This window comes from Lissotriton vulgaris, chromosome 8, assembly GCF_964263255.1.
Source record: "Lissotriton vulgaris chromosome 8, aLisVul1.2, whole genome shotgun sequence".
Classification (NCBI taxonomy): Eukaryota; Metazoa; Chordata; class Amphibia; order Caudata; family Salamandridae; genus Lissotriton; species Lissotriton vulgaris.
The window spans coordinates 1499480384-1499506611 of NC_141696.1; the positions used below are offsets into that span (position 1 = coordinate 1499480384).

The following is a 26228-nucleotide window of genomic DNA, read 5'->3' on the forward strand; positions in this document are numbered from 1 at the left end:
CACACACACACTCAGAGCCCCACGCACGCACACACACACACACACAGCCACTCACACACACAGAGCCACACACATAGACTGTGGTAGGATGGCGCAGTGGTGCTGTGGAAGGATGGCGTGGTGGTGCTGTGAAAGGATGGTGCGGTGGTGCTCTGAAAGGATGGCACGGTGGTGCTGTGGAAGGATGGCGCGGTGGTGCTGTGGAAGGATGGCGCGGTGGTGCTGTGGAAGGATGGAGTGGTGGGGCTGTGGAAGGATGGAGAGGTGGTGCTGTGGAAGGATGGTGCTGTGGAAGGAAAGAGTGGTGGTGCTATGGAAGCATGCAGTGGTAGGGCTGTGGAATTATGGGGGAGTGGTGCTGTGGAAGCATGGGGGAGTGGTGCTGTGGAAAGATGGCGCAGTGGTGCTGTAGAAGGATGGCGCAGAGGTGCTGTAGAAAGATGGTGCGGTGGTGCTGTAGAAGGATGGCACGGTGGTGCTGTAGAAGGATGCCGGGGTGGTGCTGTAGAAGGATGGCGCGGTGGTGCTGTAGAAGGATGGTGCTGTGGAAGCACTGCTGCACTTCATGCTGTACGTGTGAGAGAAGCCTCCACATACTAGGTTTTGCTTACCTCAACCTATGTTGTGCTCTCCACAGCCTATGATATGCTCGCTCGATCCTATGCTGTGCTCCTGCAAGTGATGGAAGCTTGCACTGTTACAGCTCATGTGCTTGCTGAACCGACGTCTGCCTCTTGCAGGTGATAGAAGCATGCACTACTACACTTCAAGTTGCACGTGTGTGTGTGAAGCCCCCACATCTCATGCTGTGCTCTCACCATCCCACACTGTGCTGTTGCAAGTGAGTGAAGCTTACACTTCTACAGTCCGTGCTGTACACGTGCTCCATGTAACAGAAGCTTGCACCTCTCATGCTGTGCCTCTTGCAAGTGAGTGAAGCTTACGCTGCTGCTGTCCACCCTGCACGTGTGCTCTGTGCAAGAGAAGCCTGCACCTTGTATGCTGTGTCTCTTCAAGGTGGTAGAAGCTTGCACTGCTGCACTTCATGTTGTACGTGTGCAAGGGAAGCTTGCACCTCTCTCGCGCTGCTTCTTGCGTGGTTGGTGTGAGAATCTGGCGCTGCTATTTGTCTAGCAGACGATGGGAGGAAACATCCAGCGCATGTATGCAAGGATGTTTAATTGCTCCTATGTGTCTTACATGTGCAACACGTGTGCTCGTGGGTAAAATGTTTACTGTGTACTCAAAAGTTGTTTGTATGTGTGCCGCAGAACTGCCTTTACCTTGGCACCGGCGCCTACGCTCACATCCATACTGAGCCAGGCGGTGAGCTGCGCATGTGCCGTGTCTGTCCTTTCAGTGCCAAGAAGCCCACACTGTCTGGGCGGTGTGCATGCTCCACATCAAGGGCTTCACATTTCAGCGCCACCCGGCAGCCCCTTTTACCCACACTAAATCTGATGCAGATGCGACGCGAGGCATGGCCCTGGCCCGCTGGGCCCGTGCCCATGGGGCTGTGGGAAGGGCACTACATCCACAAGCGGGCAGTGCACAGCATTCGGTGCACTTGTGAGAAGTGTGAAAGTGACGCGTAACCCTGTGTCCGTATGGTGCAGCGTGAAGTCGCAGACCAAGGCGACCATCTTACTGTGAAACAACAAAGGAGGTACCTGCAGTCTGTGTTGGAATAAGGACCCATTTAAAAATGCCTAATTTGATGACATAAGGTAACTTTATTGGGTTTGACCATCAAATTGGCATGATTAAAAGCAGTATGCTGATAGCATGGAAAAAATGGTTAGCTATCTAGAGTGTTACTAGGTCGACATGTTTCAGCCTTTAACAGGCTTTCTTCAGTTACCTTATGTCATCAAATTAGGCATTTTTAAATATCAGGAGCACTTTTCCTTTATTTTCTGCACTGCAACTTTCTTTCTTTCTGGCCTATCTGCTCACATCCTGTCTTCTGTGGGCTGGATGTTTCGATCTCAAGGGTCCATGATCAGGCAACCTTAGACTTCGGCTGAGGAGGAGCCTAGAGGACACCTTGTTTCCCACTACCCAGATGACGATACTCCGCTTTTGAGTGGGCTGATGGGTACTTTTTTCTAATCTCAGAGATTTTGTATCTTCTCCTCTTTTATCTTCTTTCTGAGATGACATAATATTGTCTCCATGTAAGATCAACAGTGTGGTCTGCTTGCAAATCTCTTTTTGGACACCACTTGGGTCCTTATTCCAACACAGACTGCAGGTACCTCCTTTGTTGTTTCGCTATATAAGTTGGGGGACTAGGTACCTACTGGGTCTATAAATTAATTCCCCTTGGACCCTCCAAACACTCAGTATATTATTGGACCATCTTACTGTGCCAGGACTTAAAAAAAAAATGTATTTTTATTTTTTTATAAACACTATATACTGTGAGCTCCTCGAAAAAAATCCCTGTCCTACAATAGCATCTTTACAGAGTCTTGGGAAAAGAAAGCGGTGTTGCTGCTAATCACAAATACATTCCTTTTACCACAAAGGTAGGCCAATTGGCTTTGTCAGTGCATGTTACCAGTGGCTAAGAGTGTCCGAGCAGGGTAACACTATTTCTTGAATAAATAAAAAGATCCGAAGAGGGAGGAACTGTCTCATTCTATTCTTTGTCATTCACGGGGGGGGAGGGGAAGCAGTTCTATGTTTATCCATGTCTGGAAGGCAGCCCATGCCAGAGACCACAGATGCTTTGCACATCCACTCACTCTGCTCTCCAGCGCCAGACCCACCAGGGTTCCCGCCCTCCTCCCCCATTTGAGCATTTGTGCTCCAAAAAGTGCCCCAACTTCGTACACCCGTAAGTCATGACACGTTTGGTCTACTGGAGTGAAGGCTGCTTCTCAATGAAAGTAAGTCTAATAAAAAAAACACTAAGAGTCATTGTTTGAGATTTTATCGACCAAATGTAAACACCTTTAGTGTATAAAACAGTAAAGGATTGAATGCTTGAACTAGTCTCAACCATTAGTAATCACTCAGGTCGCACTGCAATCCACTGCAAAAACGGATTATTCTCTGGTAGAATCCTGGCAGCGGAAAATCAATCCAAGGAAATATTCGCTACAGTACACGAGCTCGCTGCTTCTGACAGGTTGATTTCTAAAATCCCCCCACCTCAATCACTCTGTAACTCCCTTAACTCCTTTTTTATTGAGAAGGTAGCTCTCATTAAGGCCAACATTCCTCCTTCACTCCCGACATCGACCACTGTTCACCCGCTCCCCTCTGCTCCACTCCTCACTCAGCTTCCCCCCTTGACACGAGAAACCCTCCTCCCCTTACTGGCCCGGGTAAAATCGAGTTCACCTCAGGACATCGGCCCGGCATTTGCCCTGAAAGAGATCTTTTCTAGCTGCTACTCCCCTCCACTCACATTAATCAATCATTCCCTCAAAACTGGCATTGTCCAGAACGCCCACAAATCAGCAGTTATTATTCCGATCCTGAAAAAGGCAGGCGCCGATCCATCCCTGCCGGCTAACTACCGTCCCATTTCCCTTCTCCCTTACCTGGCGAAGGTCTCAGAGGCTCATGTTACCGGGACTCTGAGCTCCTTTGTGGAGTCCACTGGCCGCCTTTCCTCTCGTCAGGCGGGCCTCAACCGAGAAGGTGGTAGTTTCGGTGATGGACAAACTGAGGGAGGGCATTGACATCTGCCTCCCCCAGGCCCTGGTCCTGTTAGACCTGTCCGCCGCGTTCGACACGGTGGATCATGACATTCTGTTGACCCGTGTCGAGGCGGCGGGCATTGGTGGTATGGCCCATGCCTGGCTCCGGTCCTTTTTAACGGACAGGGAGCAGGCCGTCCACCTGGCCGACTTTGCTGCCCCTCCTCGGAGAGTGACTTGCGGCGTTCCCCAGGGCTCCTCCTTGTCTCCCCTGTTATTTAATTTATACATCTCACCCCTCATTTTTTCTTTACAGCAGATGGAGGTCTCGGTGTTCAATTACGCCGACGACCTCCAACTTATCTTCAACCTCTCCCACTCCCCCACCTCTGCCCAGAATTTCCAGAAGGTGATGCTTTTCATCCAAGATTGGATGAACTGCAACCACCTCAAACTGAACCCCGACAAAACCGAACTTGTTTTGACTGGGGGTGGTTGCAGTCCTTGGTCCCCTTCCTTCTGGTCCCACTCACTTGGTCCCCCTCCCCTCCCGGTTCCTAAGGTCAAAACCCTGGGCATCTTTATCAACTCCCAGCTTTCCCTTCACACGCAGGTTAACTCAGTGGTGTCTTCCTGTTTCTTTTCCCTCCGCACCATTCGTAAGGTTTCCCGTTTTTTTTCTGCTCCCGCCCTTAAGCTCATTCTCATGGCCATGGTGCTATCACGCCTTGACTATGGGAATGTGGTCTATAATGGCGCCCCAGACTACCTGATCCGCCGGCTTCAACTGATACAAAATCAGGCTGCCCGCCTGATTTATGGTCTCCCCAAATTTCACTATGCCACCCCTCTGTTGCAGTCTCTGCACTGGTTACCGGTGAAGGGGAGGGCTCTTTTCAAGTTGGGCTGCATCACTTATCAGGCTAGGTCAGGGACTGCTCCCGCTTTCCTTTGTGAAGCTATTTCATCTTATCTTCCGGCCAGAGAGCTCCGCTCCTCTCACCAGGCTCTCTTGTCAGTCCCCCGCTTCAGGAAGCAGAAGTCCGGGGGGGCGAGATTTGCGGTTCTAGCTCCATCTTTTTGGAACTCGCTTCCTCTTGCCCTCAGAGCTTCAACCTCCTATCTGGAATTCCGTAAACACCTCAAGACCTTCCTGTTTTCCAGATCCCCAGCAGTCTAGCTTCCCTCTCTGCCTCTACTGGTTCACCGCCGTCTAGCGCCATGAAACCGTCCCGGTATAAGTGCGCTTAATAAATATTTTAAAATTCAAATTCAATTCAAATCGTTATGTTACATACCATGCCACCTCCATTTGGAGCCAGTCATATGCAAATCAGTTTTGACCCTGCTCCAATAGGAGCCGCCCGAACTGCCATGCCAGGTCCTCAAGCAAACCAGGACCGGCTTTGCCCCAATTGGGCTCAGCCAGGCATAGTTTGGTTCCATTGGCACAGAATGTAGGGTACCCACATCGGGGCACACCCATCCCACCTAGACACTCAAATACACAAAGAGTGATGGAGGGAATGTGAATTAATCTAAGCCTCTGATAATCACTTGGGCCACATTCCAAACCATCATTTTTTTGCACACCATGCCACCTCAGTTTAGACCCAGCGTGGCAGTTCGAGCTGGACTGTTCCATTGGTCAAGAAAGATTTGCATATTGCTGGGTCCAAACAAAGGTGAACTGGTGGGCTAAAAATAATAGATTGGAATGCGGCCAGAGTGATTGCCAGTGGCTGAGATTAATTCAAACATGCCATTAATAACATTGCTCTTCCTACCATAAATAGATAATTTTTATTTTTTTATTTTTTATAAACTATAGCATTTGGTGCTCCAGGCTAGGGTGACTTGATTTTGAAAAAAGACAATTCACAAAAATAGAAAGACTGTTATTTAACATCACCCAAAGAGCACAGAAAGACTTAAATGACAGAGCTCATCAATATAGAAACAGAGAATGTGGTACCCAGTGAATAAATTAAATGAAACATTTTTAAACCCAGTATCATGCCTGCTAAAACTGCTTATTAATAATAGCCAACACAAAGTACTGCCTTGTAACTCATAAAAAAGTGTATCCACCGTTTTATTTTACCCCTCTGAAACCCAGAACGTACTAAATTAGCAGAAATCTGCCAGGACAACTGGTGACAAACTGAGACTGCGCCGACAAATCCTGGACGCCTTGTCCACTGTCCCAAGGGCTGCTGGTTTGGGAAGAAGGAGGGGGTCGGACTGATGTAGTCAGTCATATGGCGTTTGCCCAGGACCACACAATTCAGTAAAGTGAACAAGCTGAACTCAGCCAGTAGCTCAAGCCGTTGGAAGTGAAAATTAACATGAAACTAAACTGTATTACCCACATTCGGAGTCTTTAATGGCGTCATCCTGGGTGGACCAGATTTCGGGGGAATGTATCTGGAGGGGCGAGAAGTTGCTCGGGATCGAAAGTAGAATATTTGCCCGATTCTGGGCATTAAAACCGGAAGCTGCAAATGGTATGATTCACCAACTAGGCCAATGATCTTCCAGCACCTAAAGTTCCTGAGTGATAGCCAAACACACACAGCGCTTGATGATATCACATGGACGAATCACGGGGTGCTGCATGCTGCAGAGTACCAGGGCAGTCTGGATGCAGCAGCCCTGCACTGTGGGTAGCATCTCCAGAAATCACGGAAACAATTGTAAAGACCGGTAAATAAGCCGGCCCTACCAAAAGAAGAAGCATACATACATACATACACACACAAAGACAACTTTCCCACTTATGTTGTATTTAATACACTGCTCTCCCCCCACACCCCCCAAAAAAATACAAGTTTGTCAATTCTGAATACAGTCTACAAGGGAAACTCGCCCTTTCGCCACTCTTAGTTCTTTAAATTAAGTATCACTTATTTGGGTACAAGTAACAGCTGACATTTACAACGTTTTGGAAACGTCTTAAGTGAGGTATCAAACAGTGTAGAGAAAACCAAGATATTTGTAAAGAAGGCAATTCTGTGCCTGCCCTTTGAACGCACAAACCACTTCCTTGGGAGCCAGGGTCTGTTCGTTTCAAAGAAGAAATGCCACTCGAAACACCAAGATCCCAGCCCCCGGCATCATTTGTCGGCCTGCTGCATCCTGGGAGTTGTAGTCAACCAACTAGACAACGGATTAGCCTAAGGTAGCAGATGACGGTTGCTCGGGTATAGGAACAGGCATCCAGTAACAATTCGTATAACTGGTAACCCAAAGAATAGCCTCTGGGCATCTTAAACTACACCCTAAACGTGCATGATATGACGCGGTGGGGGAGCAAGGAAGGAGATCGGACATCCTGGCTGCTGCACCCGGGAACGCCTCTCTCCCAACCCCCGTCCTCCAGCTGGCTCAGACAGGTGCAGCCTGTCGTTTCCTGAGTGAGCGTGCGCTTTACACATACACGTTATGTCATCAAAGGCTGCCCAAATAGTGGTCGGAAGATTATAGACAGCGGTACCTACCACAATAAGCTATTTTACTAGGGAATTTGTGGACATTGGGGAACGGCATTCGAGAAGGGAGACAATGCATGGGATAGTTTGAGACAATTTTTAAAAACGTCGATCACCTTCCACCGAGCAAACAGTATGCCATGTGCAGAAAAAAAAGAGGAAAATAGAAAAGCAATGACAGCGACTCCCCCAAAGCTCCGAGATCCCGGTTTCATGTCCTGTGTGGGCGACGGTGGGGTGTAGAAAATGAAGGCGATTTCCTGCTGCACAGCCAGCCGTCCTCACACACAGGCCATGCCAGCTCGGCTGTGCTTGTGCAGAGTCGGGGACAGGGCGTGTAGGCTCCCGATCTGGTGGGGGAGCAAGGAAGGAGATCGGACATCCTGGCTGCTGCACCTGGGGACCCCTCTCCCCCGACCCCCGTCCTCTAGCTGGTTTAGACAGGAGCAGCCTGTTGTTTCCTGGTAACACGCTGAAATGGCGGCGCTGCAGGCTAGTGCTACTCGCCGTGCATGCTCTAGGGAGAGAAGGCACACTCAAGCCAAAGCTCCGAGATCCCGGTTTCATGTCATGTGAAGGCGAGTGTGGGAAATGAAGGCGATTTCCTGCTGCACAGCCAGCCGTCCTCACACACAGGCTGTGCCAGCTCGGCTGTGCTTGTGCAGAGACGGGGACAGGGCGTGCAGGCTCCCGATCACCTTAGGGCAGAAGGGAACTTGGAAGGGGGATCGCGGGGGACCGTCGTGAGCCAGGGGTGCGGAAATATGACCCCGAACTGCACAGGAGCTCCAACTGACTGGGGAGGAAAGGAAAGCAGAGATGCGGACTCCTCAACAGGGGAACCAAAATGGCGGCCACAAAGCTTCTGAAAATTTTGGATTCGGGCCGTGTTTTGCTTTCCTGAGTGACGGACGACGTCACGAGCTAAAGAACAGCAAAACCTTTGCCCCCGAATCCGAAAAAGACGGGGCTAAATCGGAGTGACGCATCTCTCCTCCAATGGCTGGCCTCCGTTTAGGAAGCCAGCCAATGGAGGAGAGACAGGGCAGGGAGGCGGGTTCCAAAGCGCTACTAAGGGACATTAATTCTCCGACCCCAGACTGCGCAAGCGCAGCCTTTAGGTCCTCGGCCTAACAAGTGAAAATGGCTCAGGAAGTCATTCTTCATCTGTGACACCCAAAATAAACAATCAGTGTTCATTTACCTTCACAGGCCGTAGCTAACAGTTTAACTTGTATCTGTTAGCCGTCGTTTTCGAGCAAGAATCACCTTCTCTTTATCCCGTCGTATCTTATATAGCAAACTTGCTTGCACACGTGGCCCTAATCAGTCCTCAATTGATCCTTCCTGAGACCTATTCTCCTCCCCCGTGCTAAATAATAAAGAATAATAGGTGGGGGTTATGGATAAAAATGTATTATTCTTTACTATTTAGCACGTTTTGTTTTAGAGCAGTCATTCAAATAGTTCTTTCTGTTTCATTACAGTACCCCTGACGAAGAATGCACATCGTTTGCAATGCATTGGGTTTATTTATTGTACTGGGTCAAAGGACCGTTGGCAACACGTGTCTATGTTCAAGTTTGGATAAACAGCATATGACATTTGAAAATGAGGAATAAAGCATTCCAGTTCAACTTAACTGTCTCCACAGCGATTTTATAATTATGGAAAACTTGGATTACTGGACACTTAAGAAATGTTGGATTACTATGGATTACTTTGGTTACGCTGATAATTGGTTAAAGTGTGGATGATCTTTTTCTGAATTCAGCAGTGCAACAGATGGTGTCGCAATTTTCTCACCTTTTTTTCAAGCAAAATGAGCGTCTATGTCATTGAGGACTGACGTCCAGTAGGCCGTGACTTCCCTGCAGCTTCAGAGAAGATGTGTCAAAGTGCCTTCCTCCCCACACCCTCTCCAACAAGTCTGACTCCGCGACGGGTTGCCTTTGTGCAACCTGACCGGGCACAGATACCAGTAAGTCGCTAGTTTCACTGCCTTCTCTTTGCCTGCTGTGTTCCTGGCTGTGTGGTGGGCCCTGTAGTATATAGAGTGCCATTCCGGGGTCGTGAGCTGTCGCCCCAGTTCCGCCTCCCAGCGTCGCTGGACTGCGGAGCGGTGAGTCTCGAGAGGCGGGGGAATCATCTTATAGAGGTCAGTGATTAATTTGCGATCTGAGTCTTTGGTTATGAGCCATTTTTCGAAAGTCATCAGTTACCTGGCTACTAGGGGGGTGACTTCAGGATGTGATAACCAGTGACGGATTTCAAAGTATTGGAAACGTGTGGGGCAGTGATATCATAGAGTTGCGACAGTGCGGTGAACGGTATAAATCCCTCTTGAGTCAAAGAGATGGCCCGCTGACCTGCAAATGGACCTGCGCCACTGTGGAAACGTGTGCTCGTCCACCCCTGGGGCAAAATCAGGGTTAACGAACAGAGGCTTGAGCGGTGACGGAAAGGTTGTGAGCTCTCTTTTAGTCGCCACTGAATCCTGCGTTACCAAACTCTCCTTCCCAACCCCCCACCCTAACCCCAAGAAGAAGACCCAAACAGTTTGTCATAGTCCCATGCCTGGAAACCAGAATCGCAGGCTTGTGGTGAAGTTACCTGATTGAGCGATCAGCCACCGCAATCACCCCGGGTCCCCGCCCACGCTCCTCTCCCCCAGACCATCGTTGTCGCAGTGCCAATGAACCCCCATCGCTCAAATAGAGCAATCTGTTGGTGACGTGTCTCTGGACACCTCCTGGATGGCCAGGGTCCATTCTTGTGCTATATTGGCTGGGTCTGGTTTCAGTTCCGTTGTAGGCGACCGTTTGCGCCCTACTCTCTGTCACTCTCCCCGTGAGGATTGCTGGGAGGGCCCTGGTGAGGCAGGCCTCTCGTCATGTTCAAGTCCCAGCAGGGCGAAGGTGTCATAGAGGGATCTCACTGATACTGGTACCATTCCACTTGAAGATCAGACGGAAGGGGTGTCCCCAAGAGTACAGGATCTCTTTGTCGCGCAGTGCTTATGTGGCGCCTTTCAAGGCTTTCCTCTTCTGAAGTGTGATGGCCGATAAGTCCTGATATAGTGCTACCGGGTGACCCTTTTATTGGAGAGGTTGTTTCTGGCGTGCTTCGCGCAGGATTCTCTCCTTCAGTGGAAAGTCTGGTAGAAAGGCCAGTATATTTGGGCTGGAAGGGGGGGAGGGGGAGCAGGTGCGCATCGCGCCTATCCTACTCTGTGAGCTGTGTCAGTGCGGATGTCGAAATCTGTGGGCTCCCCCAAGATCTCCCGAAATAGGTCCTGCAGGTACTCAGTGATGTTCGTTCCTTCTTCCTTAGATGGTGCGCATCGGTTCCGGATGTTATTGCGTCGGGATCTGTTCTCAAGATCTTCTGTGTCCGCTTGCTGGGCCCGGAGGCGAAGGAGTTGGAGTTGTTCGATTTCCTCGCTCCTGGTCTGGTCCAAATCTTCTATGGCCACCACACGCTCACCCAAGCCATCCACCTTTCACCTTATCTCCCGGACCTACCCAGCCAATTCCTGTTTCAGCTTATGGAAGTCTTCCCTCAGGGAGTTATACAGGGATTCCAGAAAAGACATAGTGATGGGTACCTCTCCGTCCCCGCGGGTCTCTGGTGTGGTTCGACGCCGCTGGATAAGAGGGTCCCCTGTCGCGCTAGGCTTCAAAGATGGCGCTCCCCGACTTGAACCCTCAGGAGTTGCGTGGGGCCGGTGATAGGTTACGCTCCTTCCCTGTGGTCAGGGAACAGTCCAGGACAGGAGATCAAGGGGCCACCGCCTGCCCCCCTTCGTCTCGAACCGGTCCGCCCCGTTGCTGTCACGATGTCTCCCTGCGTGGTTCCAACCTTGCGGCCCACGCGTGTGCTGGTGCCCCAATGCTAGCCTCCGGCTCCTGGTGGCCTGGTAGTCACCTCCTGGTCCGCTGCTGGAAGACCTATAGACTGAGGGGGAGTGTAGGTCTGGGCACTCCTTAGGAAAGGACTCTGAGGGCCCGCTCCACTGTTATCACCAGACAGCCAGTGCTGTAGCGCGGCTAGCCCCTCCAAGCAATTGGGACACAAGCGAGGCACCTAGAGGGCACTTGGATAAAGCGTCTCCCCAATAGTCCTTGTGAAGATGACCAGGAGGCCTGATGAAAATCCCCCCTGCCACCTCCTCCGCCATTGGGGGTACTCTTCTATTGATTGTGACCAGTGGACCACCTGCACCTCAACTGGCCACCGCGTGCGTCCCCCACAGTGACAAAATGGCGCCAATATCCACCTCGAGGCCTGGCCTTCTCCGCGCCGCTGCCCCCTCACCTCTGTGGATTGCTGACGTGTCTCACTTGTGCCGCTGATGACAGGTGCCAGTCGGGAGCCTCTGGAGGAGAGGGCTGGATCTTGTTGCAGAGCGCCGGGAGAGACATGGCCCGCCCACACCGGGCAAGGCCCCGGAGCCCCGGCCACGATTTTCGCGCTTCCGCGCACGCATCGGCTCTCCTGCTTTGCTCCAGTTGCTGGGCTGTTTCTGGTTGCGCGGCTCCCAGTCCAGGCTCCGCTATCGCCATTGGGCAGGTGGTGGGGAAACGGAGGGCTGCCGGTGAATATGCGGGACCCCGGAATCACAGGGGCACGGCCACCAAACGTTGGCGCGCTCGCTACTGTGCCCCAGACGTTAGGGCGCTATGACCCTGCCAGCGGGTCTGGACCCGAACGGCTCTCTCGATGGCACATGAGCCTCCGGATTGCTCTCAACACCTGCTCCTCACTTTCACTCCGCTCCCCCACCACCAGCGATGCTTTGTGGGGGAAATTTATGGAATTTTTGGCCCGCAAGGAGGGTTCGCCGCCGGGAGCCTGCGGGATCTGCTGCCTACCAGGTCGCCATCTTGGCCACGCCCATTCACGTTCCTTTTAATGATTTTGTTGACTTTAGGGGCTGTAGGTTGAGACAAACGGGATGTGCGTATTCACCCTGGTGAAGATGCAGCTCCAAAAGCCTAGTGGGCTCTCTCCACCAGGGCCTAAGCTGCTACCACTGTTTTAGCATTCAGAGTGCCTGTCCTGGACATTTGTCATTCAGCTATTTTAGTGTTGCTACACACGTTCACGAAGCACTACTGCCTCAACAGTCAGGTCCCTTGAGAGGAGAATTTGATATGAAACAGTTCACAGAACCACCACCTTGGGAGGTTCTGCTATAATGTCACAGAACCACCACCTGGGGAGGGGAGGTTCTGCTATGGTGTCTAATATCAAGGTGAGGAATCTACAGTTAAAAGTATCCATCCAAAGAACAAGTTACTTACCTTCGGTAATGCTCTTTCTGGAGGATACTCGATCTAACCACAGATTCTGTTCTGTTACCTGGGCTCTTTTTATTTTAAATCTAAAGTGGTCCCAGTTTTAGGGGTCTGTATACTGGTCATGCCAGTCTGCTACGGGACTCTGTCTGCGTCCTTAGGACGTGAACAGCCTAGAAATCAACTGACATCAGCAGGTGTGTGTGTGGTGCTTATATGATGCTCCACTCATCACTTCCAGAGCACAACGATTCTGGCACAGACACACACAGGGCCACCTAGAGGTGTGCAAGAGAACTGCTTTAAAGTTTCTGGATCCAGCCTGACGGCGGGAGAATATTCACAAGGTAAGAAATCTGTGGTTAGAAAAAGTATCCACCAGAAAGATCATTAACTAAGGTAAGTAACTTTTTCAATTGAGCACATTCATACCGATTTCTATGGTTGGCATGATTTTTCAAAGTGGTAATTTGTATAATATTAACCATATGATGCATCTTCGATGTAATCTTATGTGTGCGTGTTTGTTTTATGGACAGATTTAGAAGCCACACCTTGGCAGAAAGAGCATGGTGGTAACCAGCAGCGAACACTGACCTACACAATCACCTTATCCAACCCAATCATTGGAAAATTCACTTCCGCAACTGACAAGCAGGTAAAGTGCTGCACAAAGAAAAAATCATGGTTGTTTGTGTTGACGCTGTAATTGCTCTGATTGCAGCAAAATATCCTTATGTAGGTTAAAAAAATGTTGGGGAAAATCTGTAATTACTTGCAATGATGCAACGGCTGAATTTCACTGGTTTTGTACGAGTGAAACCTGAGCATAACTATAATGTCCCTGTAACCTTCTTTTTCTCAGTGAAATGCTAAAACTAAATTTTATTCTATTTGCGAACTATAACAACCCTGTAACCTTTGGGTTTTTAAGTGCATTTCTAAGATTTTTCAAAATCTATCTCATAACTAGAACGTCCCTGTAACCTTTGGTTTTTTTAAGTGAATATATAAATATATATATATATATATATATATATATATATATATATATATATATATATTTTTTTTTTATACTGAAAACCTGCCTGACCTAAAAACAATTGATGGGTGATTTTCTAGACATCTGGCAGTCCCCTCGAGGGCTGCATTTCCCAAAGTGTGGGACAGATCCCACTGGAGGGTCGCAAACCAGTGTTGTTGGGTCATGTCTTTATGTAATATTCAAAATGCTTAATGCTGTTTCTGATCAGTGCAAAGGTGCTGAACAGTGTCCCTAAGTCCAGTTTTAAAACAAAACTTTGCAAGCAATCTTCCAGTATTTATTGCTGCACTTTTGTTTACTTCACAAAGCTATTTTAACAGAGAATGTGCTCTATACATGATCATACATGATCATACACAAAAATTCCACTTGTATATGACTATCACTCAGAAATGAAGAAATGTGAATGTAACCCAAGAGCCAGAGCTGCATACGTTGGATCTAGGGAACCAGGGTAGAGTTCAGACATTGACTCAACATCATTTGATTCAAGGCAAATCATTTAATCTTCTGTGCTTAACACAAAAATAGATACAGGGCCTTATCACATATTCTGCTGCAGAAGATGTTTACAAATTTTCCAAAATGACTGGTATTAACACCAAGATTTTCGAAGTCTTTTGATTTTAGTGAACATCTGTCATAGGCCAGCACCCCACTCTTAAGTGTACCAGCTCCTGACTCCAGTGTAGGTCACCATCGACCACTTTTATGGGCAGATCAAGATCTTGGCCACACCCCAATATCAAATGGCATGGATCAAGATTGCAACGTTTACAAACAATTGCTGTTATTACATTAAAATAATCACCCTGCCTCATGTCTTTTTAACCTGGTCCTGTCCCGAAAGTCTGTTCTAAAAATAAGGTTGTGGTTCTAAAAGCTTTGGGGAGCACTGTTTTAGGGTAATCCGAGTATTCCATACTGTTTCACCAAAATAAGTCTGTAAACGAGTAGATACCGAGAAGTGATACATTGTGACAGGTCGGGCCAGAATGTCCCGTGCGATGCCAGGTAGCTCCACTTTCCTCGTTCAGTGAAAAGATTAACTTTGCCAGCCATGTTGCAGGGCACTGGTAAAATACCCTTGGTCTTGTTTCCTGTTGATTCAAATGTAGCACTAATCAAGATGGATTACACTTAATGAGTAAAAAAGGATCAGTTAAATTATACCTGTGTTTGACTGAAATATAAGAAAGTAAAAGAGGACCTCTCCCTTTCTGGGCTCGTTCAACTGCTGCTTCTATGAAATTTAACAGCAGTAGATAAACAAAGCGTAATTTACAGTCTGCAGATCACATGGTTTGCACAATCCTGCCATCTAGGGTTGGGCGCAGGGTTTGCAAGTTGTTTTTCTTCAAATAGAGGTTTTGGTAGGGCTCAGTCCTTTTTAGGGCTCGGACCTACGTAATACTGCGTCAGCAGTGTGGGCGGAGCCCAGGAGTCCTGTAGTTAGCGTCTCCGAGAAGCTACCTAAAAATTCCTGGCAGCTCGTGATTTTTTTCGGCCTTTTTTATGCCAGCTGCATTCCGATTGGCCTTCTCCTGCGTGTATTTTCGGAAGAGAGCACGCAGTAGGCCATAGGCGGTAGAGTAGCTCCGCCTATTGCATATTCCGTGCGGACACGCGCAGGAGAAGGGCATGTTTCTTTAATTATCGCGGCTGTCAGGGGCCGCGGTAATTGAAGCCAGATGCTGGGTGCGCGTGCACCAGTCTCGAGTTTTTAGGGCTCGAGGCTACGGGCGCGCACCACTGCTCGTTTTACAATACGATCACTTTCGCGATCAGTTGAAGTGCCGCTTGTTACATATGCTTGCGCTTGAGAGAACGCGATCTAATTAAGATATTGCGTTTCCTATGAGCTTGGCTGGTCTGTATTTTTGTTTTATGTTTTACACGATTGCCCTGTTTGTCGACATCTTGCTTCCCAGTTTGCCTCGTTCTCGTAGCAGGTAATTGTCGTCTTTCGGGGAGGACGGGCGCAGTGCAGAGGACATTTTTATTTCACTGAGTGCCGTTTTCTCCCCAGCGGAGAGAACCAAATACAATAGACACATAAACATGCGCCTGATTTTTCTTTCTTCCCTGCTCCTAAGACCTCCTGCTCGCAAATCGCGATATATGGATTCGAACAAAAGGCGATAGTTTTAAATCCATCTTCCTTCTTTGCGTTGGAAAATTAACAAGCGAAATTCGGCTCAACAGAAAGAAATATTGGTTCCGCAAGCTCAGTGGGTGAATGAGGCTGTAAAACAAACCTGTGTTTACCTTGAAGGGCACGAGGAGAGAAATGCAATGAGGGCGGCTCAGCATTTCACCTTTCTGTGGTTGATGAAAAGAGCGCCTTGGTGGTCGGCGTTGTGTAAAATAAAACACCTGTTATTCGGAGTCGGTGTCTGCACCGTGTCCTCTGGGAACGAATCGGGACCCCTGAGCCGGCAGAACCCTGGGGGGTGGTGGGGGGGGTCGCTTGCACTTTATTAAAAATATATTCCTGTATTGCCCTGTCGGCGTTTCATTATCAGAGTAGGGCCCCACATACACCTCGAGGGGCGTACACCCTTTTATTTTCATGTCTAATCATTTTGCAGTTCAATATTTTCATCTTATGAAGCCAGCATCCAGGGGTAGACGTCAACTTTTTAAGACAAAAGGACCCGGACTAGAGAGCGATCGCCCGGGATCACACGTGTTCGCACGGAGGAGCTGTGACTCGATGTCTGCCGCATCTGCTGACAACAGACACCAGCTCCATCAATTATCTACTGGCTACCTCCGCCCAAAATGGACAGACATGTTCTGTGTACCAATATTGAAAAAAAATCCCCCCAGCGGGGGTTCTTTACATGAAAAACATCATCCGCCAGAGACAAACACAAGGCGATAATGATAAAATCAGGAGCATTGACCGGACGGATGCAAACATCACGAGGCAAGTGATAAAATGTGCCGGCGCGCGCCTGAGTGAGGGCAGATTGTGCCCCCACCCCTTCCTTCAAGTGGCAGACGGGGCACACTGGATACATTGGGATGGTAGCGCCTGTTTGCAGGGCTGCAGGTCGCAAGCGCTTCAAACAACAAGGCGCATTTTTGGAGACGCTGCAGCTATTTAGCGATCCGCACCCGCCTACAGTAAAGCACTACGTGATGCAGGTTTGTTGGGGGTATGGCGTATGAGTCGGAACGGCCAATACACTGCAGAGGAAACGAAAAGGGCATTTCTGACCATTTCTCTGTTCAAGAAGAACATCTGGCTGCAAAGGGAACGAACAGCTGTGCAGCCTGGTGCAAAGCCCCCCCTACACCCACAGCCTGTCTTACTGTATTTCAGTAACACTAGAGTAATAATACTTACCCCTATATTATTATTAATAATAATATATTCACTATATCTAGCCATGGTGCCTTCACGACAGCATGTAGCACCACTAAATCTAACGGGTAAACCATTTCTTTTCTTGTAATTGATACATTTCTCCCACGAGGACTTGGGAATGATAAATTACAACATTCAACACAAAATCTGCAAATTAAAAAAGAGCAAAATTGCTATTTGAAATTGTTCTTCTGATTCACAAATATATAGTGACAGAAATGCAAAAACAGTAGGACTGGGAGAAAAGAATTTTATTTGTGACCCCATAAAGATGTTTTGTCAGACCCAAGACAGGGGCACTGCTTTCAGAGTCTTTGGCTCCGAAGGGGGACCCCAATCACCTGCCAGCTCTTTCACAGGAGTGCAACATTTCCATGCTCCCCCATCTGACCAAAGCTTCCATTCCAGACGACAGAGCCCGGTGTCTCACAGAAGATCACACAACCCCACACAGAAACACACCACACACACACACACAACACCAGACACACACACACCACCACACACATAACACTACATGGATAAGACCACACACAACACACCACACACCCCCCCTCACCACACACACACACACACACACCACACACACACACACCACACACACACACACACACACTCACCACCACACACTCATCACCACACACTCATCACCACACACTCATCACCACACACTCATCACCACACACTCACCAGGCACACATACACACACACACACACAACACCAGCCGTCGGTGCACACTTTTAACAGGCACACATAACACCAGCCGTCACTGCACGCTTTCACCAGGAACACACACACACACCACCAGACGTCAGTGCACGCTTTCACAAAACGCACACACACCACTAGCCATCAGTGCACACTTTCACCATGCACACACAACACCAGCCGTCAGTGCACGCTTTCACCAGGCACACACACCACCAGCCGGCAGTGCACGCTTCCACCAGGCACACACACCACCAGCCATCAGTGCACACATCAATTGTTAACGCATCCACAATTAACTATTGTAGCAATCCCAATATGGTGTTTACTTTTACACATATTCATCTAAAGCGCAGCATGCCACCATTGCTACAATTCCAATCCAACCCACATAATTCCACGACACACCACATGCATACACTCCACAACACATGGCTAAAAGACATTGCCATTTACAATGCCATTGGCTCTAACTCAAATAAATCCGAGACTCACCACCACACACTCACCAGGCACACACACACACACACACACACACACACCCACACACCACCAGCCGTCGGTGCACACTTTCACCAAGCACATACAACACCAGCCGTCATTGCACGCTTTCACCAGGCACACACCCCACCAGCTGTCTGTGATGGAGAGTGACTGCAGAGTGAGAGTGACAGCATGAGTGACAGCAGAGTGAGAGTGACAGCAGAGTGAGAGTGACTCTGCAGAGTGAGTGTTCCAGAGAGAGCAGGGTATGCTTGTGCACTTACACGGTGCACTGACACAAGGAGCTAAACAAAGAACAGATGAACACATGTCTTGGGAGCTTCATGGAGGCAGCCGGCCTTCCGTGAGGGGAGCAGCAAGGAGGGGACTCCCCAACCAATCAAGCCCAACTACTCACAACCTACTGTACGATTACAACACAGGCCAAAGGGCAGAGTGTGCAGGGTGAACATTGTGTGAGTGTGCGGGGTGAACAGTGTGTGAGTGTGCAGGGTGAGCAGTGTGTGAGTGTGCAGGGTTAACATTGTGTGAGTGTGTAGGGTGAGCAGTGTGTGAGTACGTAGGGGCAGTGTGTGAGCGTGCAGGGTACGAAAACTCGAACTAAGTCCACCACACACACACATAAGACCACACACACACACACACCACACACACACACACACACACCACCACACACACACACTCTCACACACCACTCTCACACACCACTCTCACCACCACACACTCACCACCACACACTCACCACCACACACGCAACCACACACGCAACCACGCACACACACCACCAGCCGTCAGTGCACGCTTTCACCGGGCAAAAACACCACCAACCGTCAGTGCACGCTTTCACCGGGCACAAACACCACCAGCTGTCAGTGCACGCTTTCACCGGGCACAAACACCACCATCCATCAGTGCACGCTTTCACCGGGCACAAACACCCCCAGCCGTAAGTGCAGGCTTCCACCAGGCACACACCACCAGACGTCAGTGCACGCTTTCACCAAACACACACACACCACCAGCCATCAGTGCACACTTTCGCCATGCACACACAACACCAGCCGTCAGTGCACGCTTTCACCAGGCACACACACCACCAGCCGGCAGTGAACGCTTCCACCAGGCACACACACCACCAGCCATCAGTGCACAATTTCTACAGGCACACACACCACCAGCCATCAGTGCACACATCAATTGTTAACGCATCCACAATTAACTATTGTAGCAATCGCAATATGGTGCACTTCACTTTTACACATATTCATCTAAAGCGCAGCCTGCCACCATTGCTACAATTCCAATCCAAACCACATTATTCCACTACACACCACATGCATACACTCCATAACACATGGCTAAAAGACATTGCCATTTACAATGCCATTATCTCTAACTCAAATAAATCCAAGACCTATTGCATTTCCAATGCTTGTTTAGAGTAAAATTGTGGATCTCCCTGCGAATTTTCTTTCTCCAGTATTGGATCTTTCAGAGATTCACATGCTTGAAACATGTCCAGTCCTGGAAGTGGGAGCCCCATGGTGCAATTAGTAATGTTAAACATAGCTTGGGAAGGCCTTCACTTTATTGTCATAAACTCTATACTTTAAAATAGACCAAATTCCAACCAATTAGGTTGCAGCACCCTCTACGATCCTCCCCTTAGAGGCTTCTGTCTCTCAGATATTCTACTGCATGTTGTGTGAGGGAGTCTCCCTTGAACTGTGCTCAGTTCAACCTACTGCTGAATCTTTAGAGGGATTATTATGTATATATTATCACCAGCTAACATCTGCTGAACACATCTGGCTGCCTACAATGTCAGAACTGGCTTATAGAGGTATTTTCAGACCATGTGGATCTTCTGGGAAGAAGAGGCTGCATTCTGAGAACCTACACAGGGACTACATATACTGCCTCTATCTATCTCACAAGGTAAAGGATTGCATGATCCGCCATACTTTTTTAAAAGATAGAGTAGTTTTTGGTACGGCTTCCAAAGCTAAAAGCCAAGGAGAATATGGTTTCTGGGGAGGATGGTGAGGAATCTATCTCATCGACAAACAAGATTAAAAAAAGGAGAGGTCAGAAGTTGAGTCACCTCATTAACCTCACAAACAGTCTAAAATAAAATGCTCACCATGGGTCTTTTAAGGAGCAATGCCCTCTGATAAGCATTTTCAAAAACATAAGATGCATGATCCTCAGGAAAATCGAAGTCAGAACTTCCCCACCATACCCTCAGGTTTCTCACAAATTCGAGAAAACGCCTTTGCACTGTCGACGGAGAAATCGTTAACAAGAGCACTATCAACAAGAGGGACTACATTACACAGATCATTCAAGCCATAACCGCAGCTTCAGTTCCAAGAGGATGTAGTATGGGTGCCAAAAGCTTTAGTGTCGGATTTACAAATGATGCCCACAGACAAATACAAGTGTTTCCAGTCTACACCAGCTCCACCTAGGCAGGTTACAGTGCCTCCTAAAACACTGCAAGTACATCCTTCCACTCTGCAAACACCATGCAATAATCCAACAGCTGCCTCTAAAAAACATACACCTTTATCCAAAAGCAACCCAGCGGATGATTGTATATCTTCAGATGAAAACGGAGCAAAAGAGGAACTTAGAGATGTACATACTGAGTGGGATGATTATCTAATTCCGGCTCCATGATCTCCAATACCACCACCTTCAGATTCTCCTCCTATGGATATAGGAGGATGTCATAATCTAGAAAGAACAGCAAGGAAATGTGACCTTCCAATGACCACAAATCAATCAGAATGTCTCTTATATGACTTCAAAGAAACATCTTGTAAGACCATCAGAGCTATCCCTATTGTGGATTATATATGAGAGGAAATTATTAAAACCATGAAAAATCCGGCAACAGTAGAGGCAGTGTTACCACGTCTAAACAAAAAGTATAAGGCCCTGGAAAATTCTCCAGCTTGCCTGATTGGACACCCAAAACCCAAAACCTGACTCTGGTGTAACCCAGCACCGTTCAAAAAAATCCATCAGCATTAATATCCGCACCACTTGATAGGGAGGGAAGGCGCCAGAACAACATTAGAAAGCATTTTTCCTTCTTGTCGGCGTTGACATTGCGAGCAGCTAATTCATTGGCAGTACTTGGACAATTTAACCAATAGATGCAGTCTGACATGGCACCATATACAGATCTGCCAGATGATGTCATAGGTGAGAGGCCAAAAAATCCTGCAAAGAGGAGAACGAGCCTCCTTGAAAATTATTGACTGTGTGATGGACATTGCGTCTACAGGCTTCAGACAGCTAGCAGGAGCAGCAGTCCTACGGAGGCTCAGGAGTGGTTGAAGGACACTTTTTTCAGACCAGAAGTGCTGAGCAAAATTTTAGACCTCCTATATGTTGGTCAAACTCACTTTGGTAAACCTATTGATAAGGCTCTACAATCTATAAAATGGATACAGCAACATTTGGGTACTCAGCAATATAGAAAAATTCCTTTTCGTGGAGCACGAGGACAATTTTCTTATGGAGGAGGTTACCAACCATACATGGATCAAACCTACCAACCTGGATCACAGCAGTTTCGACTGTACCATCAGCAGCGACAACCTCCTTGAGCAGCACCACACAATGCAAACTCAGAGACGAAAGTTGGGTCCGCAAGGAAAGAACACAGGAAGGCGACAGTGGCAGAATACAAGCTCCGGCTCCATCTCCTCCATCATTCTTCAGAGGCAAAATATCCAATCAGATCTCCAAATGGAGAGAAGAACATACCAATAGGTGTTTGACCTAATTATATTGGACACTTGAGTTCATTCAAAACCAACTCCTACCCCACCCCTAAAGTCCCCTCAAAAACATCTTCATCTTCTAAGATTAGAAGTCCAGACGATGCTCCTCAAAGGCGTCATAGAACGAATCCCTGGAAGCCAGAAGGGAAGTGGTTTCTGCCCCCGTTTCCTCTTAGAAAGAAGTCAGGGGAATAGAGACCCATTTGGATTTGAGAAAATTAAACTAATATCTAAGAAAACAGACATTTTGCATGGTCAAAATTCAGGACATCCTTCAACTTCTGAACCATGGAGATTATATGACAACATTAGCTCTGCAGGATGCTTTCGTCCATTTTCAAGTTCATCCTCGCTCTCAAATCTTTACGGTTCATAATAGCGAGCAACAATTATCAGTTCAAAGTACCCCCATTTGGCCTTTAATCAGCTCCCCGCATTTTCACAAAGTGCCTGTCTCCAGTAGCAGCATTCTTAAGACAGGAGTACCACCAAGTATTTTCATAACTCGACGATTGGTTGGTCTAAGCACCTTCTCATCATTCTGCAAAAAGTTCAAAAATCATGGTTACATCTTTTCAACAAATTAGTCCTTAAGTTGAATCCACAAAAATCAGCCCTTCAACCGTCCACAAAAATAACGTTCCTGGGGGCTACACTGGACACAGTGCCGGATAAGGCATAGCCAACATCAGAAAGATGAACAGAATTGATGCACTTGGCCCTTGTAGTACAAGGAAAAAATCACTTTCAGTTTGCCTGCTAGGGATGATGTCCCCATACCTTTCCTTTGATACAATTTTGCCACTTTCGAATGTGGAAATTGCGAGAAAAACTCGACTGACAATGGGTCCAAATGCAAGAATATTTCGACAATATAATTTGTGACACTCCAGGAATATTTATGGCACTTTCTTGGTGGATTCAAGAGACAAAGCTCTCCACAGGCCTATACTTCATAACCCAAGTTTCCCGATTTGTAATTACAACAGATGCTACTTTAGTGGTTTGGGAAGCTCATCTCCAAGATTTGCAAGTTAGCAGCATATAGGAAACATCTCAGTTACTTCTGAATATCAACCTGCTGGAATTCAAACAGGACACCTAGCTTTACAAATTTTCTGCCAAGAATACAAGGGTCAGCAGTGTGTTCATCCACACAGGCCACACTCCAGCTATGCATTGTATCAACAAGCAAGGGGGTTCAAGATCCCAAGCGCTGTCCCAAGAAACACAGAGAATACGGGAGTGGTCAATTAGTGACCAGATAAACCTGAAAGTTGAGCATGTGCTTGGGAAGCAGAATGTCTTTGCGGACATACTAACAGGATGATCAACAACTGCCGCAAATGAGAGATCAGTCATGACGTCATAGAGGTAATTTTTCTTGAATGGAGCATGCCAAATTAGACCTGTGCACAACCTCCCAAAATTTTTGATGGCACGGTCAGGAATGTTTGCCTACTCTTTTTCTCCGACTCCTCTCCCCACAAGGATTTTTTAGAAAGTTGAAGACTGAGCCCTGCAGGATATTTCTTATAGCTCCAAGATGGCCATGGCAACATTGGTTTACAGAGCTACTTCTCCTATCAGAGAGACAGCCCATCCAACTACAACCACTTCTGTCTATGCTGACTGAGAACCACGGCCAAGTGCTTCATCCGGACCCGAGATCCTTACCCTTGTCAGCTTGGCTCCTGAATTCAGTGAGTTTGTGCATTTGAACATCCCTAGAGAATACAAGGATATTCTAGCGAGAGCTAGAGCAGATAGTAGAATTAAAACGTATAGTCTTAAATAAAAGCGGTTTTGTATCTGGTGCCAAAGGTCAAGCATACACCCTATGTCATCTACACCAGAGGAAATTCTTCCTTACTAGTTGCATATGGCACAGGCAGATCTCGCTCATGCTGCATTAATATACACTTAGCAGCCATATTGTGCATCATAAGATCATCAACGTCACCAGTGTTATGGTCTAGCGATCTCATTAAACACATCTGAAAGGGCTTATCCACCAGTAAAACGTCATCCTCCGCTCTGGCTATTTAAAACAGTACTTTCATAATTATTGAAGGGCACATTTGAGCCTATACACAAAGCGGACATTACATTTCTTTCTTGGAAAATGGCACTCCTAATGGTATTAACATCAGGAAGAAGAGTAGGTGAAATACAGGCATTCACCATTCAGGAACCCTTTCTACAGTTCATGAGGGATAGTGATTCTGTGAACAAATCCCAAATTCTTTCTGTAGATACCATCAAACTTCCATTTAATTGAACTGATGGTCTTAAAGACATTTTTTCCAGATCCAAAAGTTGTAGTAGAGAGAAAATTAGATTCCTTGAATGCTAAAATATTTTAAAGTTTTACCTTGAAAGGACAAAACAATTCCGTAAATCAAATCACTTGCTAATAGTGTACAGTACTGCTAGGAAAGGTTATCCACTGCCTAAACAGAGTATGGCAAGGTGGATAGCAAATGCCATACATTTCTGTCATCAAAAAGTTGGCACACCTTGACAGGTTAAAGTGCAAGCTCATTCTACTGAAGTGTATCGACTTGAACAGCTTTGTTTGCCAGTGTGTCTTTACAAGATACCTGCAGAGCTGCAACCTGGAAAAATACACACTTTTAGGCAGCCCTACTGCTTGGATTCCACACTCATCAGAGCTGCTACGGTGGGTTAGGCAGTGTTACATCATCTTTTCAGTAAAGGTGAGCTCTCATTGTAAGTTATACCACGTCATCCACTAATATATTGTACATATTTAAAAATGTGTGTGTATATATTTTTATGTATACGTACAGATATTTTAATATTCATGTATGTTTTATTTAACTGCTATTTATTCTGATTCAAGCATGTGGATCTACGAAAGATCCAATACTGGTTATTTATCTATAATTGTAGTTCTACAGTATTGGTATCCTTCATAGATTCAAATGCTATTCACCCTCCTCCCCTGAGAGCCTCGCCTTCTCTTTGGTACTAATACATATTCACACTTGTGGAGAAGTGTGGCTCAATGGTTAGAGCGGGCAGACCTCGATGCAGAGCTCTGACCAGGGTTCGATTTTAGCCCCGGCGGGTCTCGGGCTCATTAATTCCCCTGACCGGATATTCTCGCCTCAGTGCCTATTCTGATCATAGGTCCCACGCTGCAACTCTGGGCAATAGCTTGCTTAGTCTCCACAACGGCCCCCACAACGTGAGGGATGCCTGGTCTGCACCATGGAGGTGCCCAGGAGTGGACACTTCACAGGGAAAGCCATGAAGGGTTCCCTTGCGGTATTCGTACAAGCGCCGGGAAACCTACAGCGGGTAGCTGTGCGCTATACAAGTACAAAAACATTTACATTTACACTTGCTCTGATAATCTGAGAGACAGAAGAGAGGAGTATTCTAGAGGATGCTGCAACCTGATTGATTTGAGTTTGGTCTATTTTAATTGATAGAGATAGGACATTAAAGTGAAGACTTTATGGCCTTCCTAAGATTTGTTTAACATTTCACTGCTTTTCTAATTGTACCATCTGACTCACATTTCAACGACCGGGAATGATTCAAGCATGTGAATCTAAGAAGAATACCAATGCTGGAGAACTAGAGTTACAGGTAAATAATTTCTTCTCCTGCTTGAAGCTGATCTGAAACTTAGGCTACTGAAAATCTAAGTAGCTTTTAGCATTACACACATCTTTGAGTCCTCTCCAGCTGGTCTCTTCTTGGATAATTGTATCAGGTGCAATCTGCATTTTGTCTTTTCTTTGGATAATTGTATCTTCTCCAATATTATATCTTTCATAAATTCACATGCTTGAAGCATTCCCTGTTGTCGAAGTGGAAGTCCGACAGTGCCTCCACAGCAATACAATAAAGTACACATAGCCTGTAGTGGCTAAAATACATTAATTTCATTTATTTATCCACAATATAGCCAATCTGGTGACAGACAGCACCCTCTAGTACACTTCCCATATAGTCATCTTCCATCAGATTTTCTACCACACCTCGTGTGAAGGGAGCCACTCTGAGCTCTGTGCAGTTCTTCAACAACTTTAACTTACAGCTACCAGATACTGACTATTAAAACGTCAGAGCCATTAAAGAAAGGACTTTTCAGACCCTGTGTAACTTCTGGGAAAAATAAACTTTTTTCTGAAGACCCATACAAGGAGTGTATCTGCTGCACACCCTTCCCATAAGTGAAAAGATTGTCAAATCTGCTGCACCTTTTCCTCCAAAACTATTAAGGAAAGGGAAGGGATGCTTCCCTTATGGCTGCAGAAATTGGAAACAAGAAAGTTTGTTCTTCGTGAGGAGAAGGATGGTGAGGAATCAACTCAC

General features: G+C 47.3%; 1 protein-coding gene across 2 annotated transcripts in view; it reads left to right on the forward strand.

The window, feature by feature from the left end:
- GRAMD1C (GRAM domain containing 1C) overlaps positions 1–26228 on the forward strand; it is a 1543720-nt gene that overhangs the window by 1040845 nt on the left and 476647 nt on the right. For both annotated transcript variants that reach the window (XM_086935588.1, XM_086935589.1), the window contains one exon: positions 12984–13102. In XM_086935588.1, the coding sequence (XP_086791714.1) occupies positions 12984–13102 (119 nt within the window). The remainder of the gene's footprint in view (positions 1–12983; positions 13103–26228) is intronic.